Source organism: Octopus bimaculoides, chromosome 2, assembly GCF_001194135.2.
Source record: "Octopus bimaculoides isolate UCB-OBI-ISO-001 chromosome 2, ASM119413v2, whole genome shotgun sequence".
Lineage (NCBI taxonomy): Eukaryota > Metazoa > Mollusca > Cephalopoda > Octopoda > Octopodidae > Octopus > Octopus bimaculoides.
Genome location: NC_068982.1, coordinates 184,151,941 through 184,160,948, shown reverse-complemented (window position 1 = coordinate 184,160,948; position 9,008 = coordinate 184,151,941). Strand labels below are relative to the sequence as shown.

Genomic DNA, 9,008 nt, shown 5'->3' with positions numbered 1-9,008 from the left:
ATATATATATATATATATATATATACATACATTTATTATATATTTATATATACACACACACTCATAGAAGGTAGTGTGGAGTAAGAGAGAAGGAAGAAAGGGATAGAAAGGAAACAGGATGAGCAAGATGGGTGGAAAGGAGGTGGAGGAGAAGGGATAGATTAGGGTAGAGAAAGGGAAGAGGTTAAGGAATGGAGGGGATAGATAAGGGGTGGGGGGCGAGGAAAGGGAGGAGGTAAGAGTATGGCCTACAGAGTACCTGTAACAGGTAAGAAAGAAAATGGTTACATACAATGATCAAAGGATGGAAAAGTTAGAACCATGGGAAGAGAGCGATACTGCTAGATTACGGGTCCACATAAATGGATACAAAAAATAAGGGCCAGAAGGACCACTTACCGAAGCAAATGCATCTTCAAGCAGGAACTGAACACACATACTCTGTGCCACACGAATATTGCAGAAGATCTCATAGCAAGAATGACACAGTCGGATCAGGTGGAGAGACTTCATACCATCTGAAACATAAACCAGGTTCTAATCAATCAACACAATTAACAACAATTACTTCATAACAATTTTTTTTATACAATTTATATTTTTATAAAAACATGTGATTTTTTAAACATTGAATGGCTAGGTGGGTCCATCAAATAAAATAGGAAACAAAGGGGTCCATAGGTAAAAAATGGTTGAGAAGCACTGTTATAGATGTTGTTATTGTTTAACCCTAAGCCAACCCTGATCAACAAATACACTTACAATCAAAGACATTTCAGTCTTGATCGTCCTATATTATTAGAAGATATCTAGTATTGGTATTGATATATTCATTCCTCCTTCTCCAGTGAGGATACTCAACTGTCTCATGTCACTATAGTAAAATAATTTTTTCAATTATAGTCACAAAGCCTGAATTTTTGAAAGGAGGGGCTAATTGAATACATCAACCCCAATGCCCAACTAATATCTATTTTATCAACCCCCAAAAGGAAGAAAGGCAAAATTGACTGCAGCAGAATTTGAACTCAGAATGTAAAGCCAGAAAAAAATTACGCTCGCCATTTTGTCTGCTGTGCTAACGACTCTGTCAGTTCACTGCCTTTAACAAATAATCCGTTCTACTGTGGGCACAAGGCCTGAAATTCTGGTAAAAAGGAACTGGAATTTCAACCATGTTTCGTGGTCTGCTACCACAACAGCTCCTTTATAGGATCCAGTTAGCTCAAGACATCATCAGGAGGAACCACATCCGGTTTCAGCCCCTACTCCTCTACCGTTTTGACGTGGCAGGGCCCCCCACTTTCGGAGGTGTCTTCAGCTCTGGTGTTGAGTGCATGTCTTCTTTCTTCTGTTCCCTGGCCTCTTCAATGCAACGTCAACATTGACCCTAGTGCTCAACTGGTACTATATTAAAATAATGGTAGTTGAAGTATGATATAGTCATCACAGTACATGGAGGTGGCCAAACTAGTGGTCAAGGCATTTAATCCTTTTATATCTGACAACAGCATTGGAAAAAACAGCATCATCATCATCATCATCTTCAACAATTTGCAATTTACTATAGCCCAGGGCCAATTTAATTATTGCTCACTCACAAGATATTTCCGTGTGAGTGTGTTGGGGGGAAGGCGCATGACAAAGCACCTTGTACACACTGTAAAGTGGTTGACATTAGAAAGGACATCCAGCTGAAGAAGCCATGCAAAAGCTGACATCTGACATACAGCACAATGCAGGCCTGTGGCTCACTGGATTCAGTCAAACCATCCAACTTTTGCAAGCATGGAAAACATACATACTCACTGATGGTGGTTGATATATATATATATATATATAGTTGAAAAATAATTATGGATCTATACAAATTAAACTTTTATATATAAAAGAAGGAGGTGGAAATGGCACAGAAGTAAGTCAAAGACATTTCAATTTAAGAGGGAATTTAATAAAAAATGATTTTAAAAATTATATAAAGAACATGTTACTGGTAACATGTTCTTTATATATGATCGATGCCAGGCCCACCTGACTGGTTCCTGTGCCGGTGGCACGTAAAAAGCACCCACTACACTCTCAGAGTGGTTGGCATTAGGAAGGGCATCCAGCTGTAGAAACATTGCTAGATCAGATTGGAACCTGGTGCAGCCACTAGCTCTCCAGACCTCAGTCAGACCATCCAACCCATGCCAGCATGGAAAACAGATGTTAAACGATGATGATGTTGATGATGATGACAATACACACACACACATATATACCTGTTATCTATATATATATATGGTAATAAATACATAATTAATGCTGTCTAAACTAGGCTTTTTAACTGTTCTATATCAAAGCTTTCATGTATGCATGAAATGGTGGGGCAGGAGGGATGTCTTAGTACAATTATTTTAAATAACTGAATGCATGTCTTTTCTAGAGATAACCACTTGACTTGAAATTGAAGTGAAACCTGATTCATATTTTTTATTATCAATTAGACCAGTGATTCTCAAATGAGGTCCATATAAGATTTTTGGGGGTCCATGAAACAAAATGATAAATTGGGGATCCACATTCGATCTTAAAGGACCCCTGAAAAATTTTAATTGAAATGTATGTATTGGTATGCATTGCAAGAAACAACTAGGTTTCTTTCTCTAACATTTTACATAATTAAACCTTACACAAGATAATGTGTGATTTTGGGGGGTTTCACGTAACAAAATAGTAAACTGGGTATCCAAAGCAGTATTTTAAGGGCCCCTGAAAAAATTTTGATTCAGATGTATGCATTGGTATGTATTACAAGAAAGAGCCTAGGTTGCATTCTCTAACATTTTACATAGCTCAACCTACACAAATTGTGTGGAAAACAAAACAGGAATTTAAACGTTGAATGGCTGAGGGGGTCCACCAGAATAAAATAGTAATCAAAGGGGTCCATAGATAAAAAATGGTTGAGAACCCTTGAATTAGATAAACTCAATAAAACAGAATAAATTAGCCTTGCTCAAGAGCATAGCACACAGCAGTAATAGTATTTGAAATGATGACCATGAGGTCAGTAGTAACAGCCAAGGTAGTCAATGCTTATTGTCAGAAATTCAATGTTGTATTTCTATAGAAAAAAAGCAGAGTATTATCTTTGAATTTTTAATTGTCTCTGTCATTGGTCTGCAGCCATGCTGGAGCACCACCTTGAAGGGTTTTAGTCAAACAAACTGACCCTAGTACTAATGTCTTTTCTTAAGTCTGGTACTTATTCTATTGGTTCCTTTTGCTGAACTGTTAAGTTGCGGGGGATGCAAGCAAATCAATACCAGTTATCAAGTGGTGCTGAGAAGGGTAACGAAGACACTCACACACACATGCATGCATACATACACGCACACTCACACACACACACAGAAACATATACACACAAATACACACACACACACACACACAGAGAAACATATACACACACAAACACACAACATTTACTCTAAAAGCATTGGTTGGCCCAGACCTATAGTAAACGACACTTGCCCAAGGTGCTGCACAGTAGAACTGAACCCAAAAACCATGTAGCTGCAAGGCGAGCTTCTTAACCACATGGCCATGCCTGTACCTGTTGAAAATGCTGAATTTAGTTTTACCTGTGAAGTGAAGAATACGAAAGAATAGTGATGTGAGTATGGAGCAGGCTTTGATGAGCATTGCATTGGTGGAAGCGGGCGGCAACCCGATGGCAATAAGAAGCTTCAAAGTCATCGCACATACAGACAGATCAGGATAGTTCAGGTGTTCCATGAATGTTTCATAGTGGTGATGAATGTTAGACACAAGCTGTGATCTGTGGATAAACAATAGTATATACGTATAACAGCAGTAACTGCAACATGACAACATATCTTTTTATCAATTTATTTGTTTCAATCATCAGACAGCTGCCATGCCAAGGCAACGCCTTGAAAAATTTGAACGAATCCACCCCAGTATTTTTTTTTTTAAACCTGGTACTTATTGTATCAGTCTCTTTTGCCAAACTGCTAGGTTACAGGGATGAAAACAAACCAAGGGCAGTTGTCAAGCAGTAGTGGGGAACAAACACAGACACAAAGACACTAACACATAGATATACATACAATGGGCTTCTTATAGTGTCTTTTCTCTTTTTTTATTGCCCACAAGGGGCGAAACATAGAGGGGACAAACAAGGACAGACAAAAGGATTAAGTCGATTAGATCGACTCCAGTGTGTAACTGGTACTTAATTTATCAACCCCAAAAGGATGAAAGGCAAAGTCGATCTCAGCGGAATTCGAACTCAGAACGTAACAGCAGACAAAATACAGCTAAGCATTTTGCCCGGCGTGCTAACGTTTCTGCAAGTTCGCCGCCTTAGTTTCTTATAGTTTCTGTTTACCAAATCCATTCACAAGGCTTTGGTCAACCTGAGACAATAGTAGAGGACACTTGGCCAGGGTGCAATACAATGGAATTGAGCCTGGAACCATGTGGTTGGGAAGCAAAACTTCTTACCACACAGCCACTCTTACGCCTATGTACGGAAACTTCACACAGTATTTTTGTTTAGTTACAAAATGGTGTTTGTTATATTGTTGTTTAACCCCTGGCTCAAGCCTGACTGAATAAACCAATATATGACTGATGAGATGAGAAAGGAGTGAGACACCCGGTGCCTCGCTGTACTCAAGAAAACCCATCCATCACTGTAGAAGTTGTTAAGGCCACATTCCTTGATGAAGAGGATTCGCCTGCAAGTGTCCTGTACCAGTGCCATGTTAAATGCACCGAGCACACACTGTAAAGTGGTCGGCATTAGGAAGGGCATTCAACCATGGAAACCAAGCCAAATCAGACGGGAACCTAGTGCAACTTTCTGGCTTGCCAGCTCTGATCAAACCATTCAACCCAGCATGGTCCAACTTAGCATGGACAATGGATGTTAAAGGATGATGAAGATGATGATGATCAAAGATGTTACCAACCACGACCACCCCATTTTATATCAGATAGAGTATCTGTTATCCAATGAATCAATGTCTAGTATGTGACAATAGCGGACGGTAGTTACAGTAAAGGTGAGTGGTAGAGGTAGGTGGTGATGTTTGGAGATGGCAGGTACAGTAGAGGTAGGAGGGTAGCTACAGGTAGAGCAGAAAGATTGAATACTTAGATAAAATGTTTTGTAGACTTATCAAACCTACGCCAAAATATGCATTGTATTTATGTGTGTATAAGTTGCACCCCAATTGTTTCAGTTAAAATCCAGTATATCATCATCATCGTTTAACGTCCGCTTTCCATGCTAGCATGGGTTGGACGATTTGACTGAGGACTGGTGAACCAGATGACTACACCAGGCTCCAATCTGATTTGGCAGAGTTTCTACAGCTGGATGCCCTTCCTAATGCCAACCACTCCTTGAGTGTAGTGGGTGCTTTTACGTGCCACCCGCACGAAGACCAGTCAGGCGGTACTGGCAATGGCCATGCTCAAAATGGTGTATTTTACGTGCCACCCACACAGGAGCCAATTCGGCGGCACTGGCAATGATCTCGCTCGAATGTCTTTACACATGCCATCCGGCACAAGTGCCAGGAAGGCGATGCTGGGCACAGGTGGCATGATGATTTCGCTTTCGCTTGTCCCAATAAGTCTTTGCAAGCCGAGTTTCGTGTCCAATGAAGGAGACGACGTTGGCATGGGTGCCAGTCATTGGATTTAATTCGATTTCGATTTCACTTGCCTCAACAGGTCTTCACAAGTGGAGTTTAGTGTCCAATGAAGGAAGGTACGCATAAGTGGACTGGCTGAGGCCTTAGATTTAGGTCTCACTTGGCTTGCCGGGTCTTCTCACGCACAGCATATTTTCAGAGGAGCAACGCAATTTATACACAAGTAAATACAGTATATATTAAAGTTGCCAATGATGAAGATGATGATGATAATAAAGATAATAGTGGTGGTGGTGGTAGTGGTAATGACAGTGGTGGTGCTGGCAATGACAATGATGATGGTGGTAGCAATGATGCTGTTGGTGTCCATGCCAACAAGCTGTCATCACAGAAGTTGAACTTATCCAGATTAGAAAAAAAAAGTAGGTGTCACGTTCATGACTTATTGGGTGTCAAAGAATTTTATTTTACTTACCGACAGAGGGCAGCACCTTGGTGTGGTAAGTTCCTCTCCCACTGAACCAGATGGAGAAGATTCCGTAGTAAACTCAGTCGGTTGATGTTCTGTTCTTCTTTGGTTTGTAGTGAATCCACTATATGGGATAATGTCCACTGAAGAATGTCCACATCACCGATCTCAACCTCTTTCTGCATTTGTAGGAACTTAACAAGCTGAAGAAAGAATAGAATCAACAATAGAGTGCATGGATTCACAAATTAGCTGACAACAGAGTAACAAGTTACACAGACATACATACATATAAACTAAGGAAAAAATTTCCTTCAAAGAGGTGTGTATTAGATTGTCAATTGAATCCCTCTATTTAATTTGTTTATATATATATATATATATATATATATATATGTATATATATATATATATACTCTTTTACTTGTTTCAGTCATTTGACTGTGGCCATGCTGGAGCACCGCCTTTAGTCGAGCAAATCGACCCCGGGACTTATTCTTTGTAAGCCTAGTACTTATTCTATCGGTCTCTTTTGCCGAACCGCAAAGTGACGGGGACATAAGCACACCACCATCGGTTGTCAAGCAATGCTAGGGGGACAAACACAGACACACAAACACGCACATATATATATATATATATATGTACACATATATACGACGGGCTTCTTTCAGTTTCCACTCACAAGGCTTTGGTCAGCCCGAGGCTATAGTAGAAGACACTTGCCCAAGCAGTATTTCGTCTACCAGTATATTGTTCTGAGTTCAAATTCCGCTGAGGTTGACTTAACCTTTCATTCTTTCAGGGTCGATTAAATAAGTACCAGTTACACACTCGGGTCGATGTAATTGACTTAATCCCTTTGTCTGTCTTTGTTTGTCCCCTCTATGTTTAGCCCCCTGTGGGCAATAAAGAACAAAATAGTAAAAAGCACCCAGTCCACTCTGTAAAGTGGTTGGTGTTAGGAAAGGCATCCAGCCATAGAAACCATACCAAAGCAGACAGCAGAGCTTGGTGCAGTCTTCTGACTTACCAGTTCCTGTGGAGTCATCCAACCCATGCCAGCATAGAAAGTGACTGTTGAATGATGATAATGATGCTCATATATATATATAGGCACAGGAGTGGCTGTGTGGTAAGTAGCTTAGGACTGAACCCGGAACCATGTGGTTGGTAAGCAAGCTACTTACCACAGAGCCACTCCTGCGCCTATATGGGAATAATTTACAACCTTCTATGCCAATAAACAATTATTGTTACTGAAAGTTGTTTTTTATACCTTCTACAAACTGCTCAAAGCTTACCAACTTCCTACACCTTGATCCTTGGATCTTACCTTTACACACACACACACACACACACGAGACATGGTTACAACAGCTGTGGTGATAGTAGTAATGCTTGTGGTGGATGGTTGTGGCCACATAGGTGTTAAGTAGAAGTTTACCTGAGATGGGTGTTTAGCCTCAACCAAGAGAACCGCGAGAGATTCACAAGTCCCTTTGGAACATCCATATAATGCTGTACAGGTCAACAGTTTCAGGTACCATTCACTCCTGGAATTGAAGGGGAAAAAAAATTCATGATTAACAAGATAATGACCAATGAAATCATAGAGAGATGCCTGAGTGGTCAACATAGACATTTTCAAAGGAAACATATAATAAACAATTAACACTATGGTGTAACCAGCCCACTTAGGCGTAGCTCTCTTTCATTGGACACTAAACTCTGCTTATGAAGACCTGTTGAGGAAGTGAAATTGAAATCAAATTCAATGACAGCACCGCATGACTGGCATCCATGCTCGTGGAGTGCTAAGAGCACCATCTGAGCGTGATCATTGCCAGGGCCGCTGACTGGCCCCGTGCCGGTGGCACGTAAAAAGCACAATTTGAGTGTGATCAATACCAGCATTGCCTCACTGGCCCTCGTGCCGGTGGTACGACATAAAAGCATCTGTTACACCCTCCGAGTGGTTGGCGTTAGGAAGGGCATCCAGCTGTAGAAACTCTGCCAGATCAGATTGGAGCCTGGTGTAGCCATCTGGCTCACCAGTCCCCAGTCAAACCGTCCAACCTATGCCAGCATGGAAAGCGGACGTTAAACGATGATGATGATGATGATGATGATGATTATACACACAACAACAACAAGTTCTTAATCTGTTCCATAATCCCTTAAGGCTGCTGGAATCTCACTGAAAACATCTTTGTGTGATATACGGTGGCATATGTGATGTTAAAAGATCCCTTTTATTTCCGACTTGTACAGTAAGATTTGAATTGTGCACTGAAGATAATTAAAAAGGCTCAATACTATACTACTGCCATAGTAATATCTACATTCAGCTCGATAGATTGGGTTGTGGATGAAGTATAGTTAAAGAAACTTGCTCAAGGTTCCATGCAGTGTGACTGGACCAGAACCATGTGGTGGGGCAGCAATGACAGCATATAAACTCTTAAGTCTGAGAATAGGGGTTGCAGCGGTGCAAGTCATCATCATCATCATCATCATCATCATCATCACACATTTAATGTTGGTTTTCCATGCTGGATTGGGTTGGACGACTTGGCAGGAACTGGCAAGTCCAGGAGCCACACCAGGTTCCATTGTCTGCTTTGGCTTGGTTTCTACAGCTAGATGCCATTCCTAATGCCAACCACTTTACAGTGTACTGGGTGCCCTTTATATGACACCATCACCAGGGTCTTTTACATGGCACTGCAGCTGCTAAAATTTTTGTAGGGTAATGAAAATACCTTACGAATGAGAACCCAGGTTTGAAATTTCCCCAAGACACCTGATGAAGGCTGGAGGGTATATCAGCCGAAACGTTGTGTTAACAACAAACAAGATGA

At 40.8% G+C, this 9,008-nt stretch overlaps 1 protein-coding gene across 1 annotated transcript in view; it reads right to left on the bottom strand.

Moving 5' to 3' along the window:
* LOC106883871 (integrator complex subunit 5) overlaps positions 1-9,008 on the bottom strand; it is a 46,233-nt gene that overhangs the window by 16,944 nt on the left and 20,281 nt on the right. Inside the window, exons 13-16 of the mRNA XM_014935010.2 lie at positions 7,592-7,700; positions 6,151-6,347; positions 3,630-3,826; positions 400-518 (exon numbers count right to left, since the gene is read on the bottom strand). Of these exons, the coding sequence (XP_014790496.2) occupies positions 400-518; positions 3,630-3,826; positions 6,151-6,347; positions 7,592-7,700 (622 nt within the window). The remainder of the gene's footprint in view (positions 1-399; positions 519-3,629; positions 3,827-6,150; positions 6,348-7,591; positions 7,701-9,008) is intronic.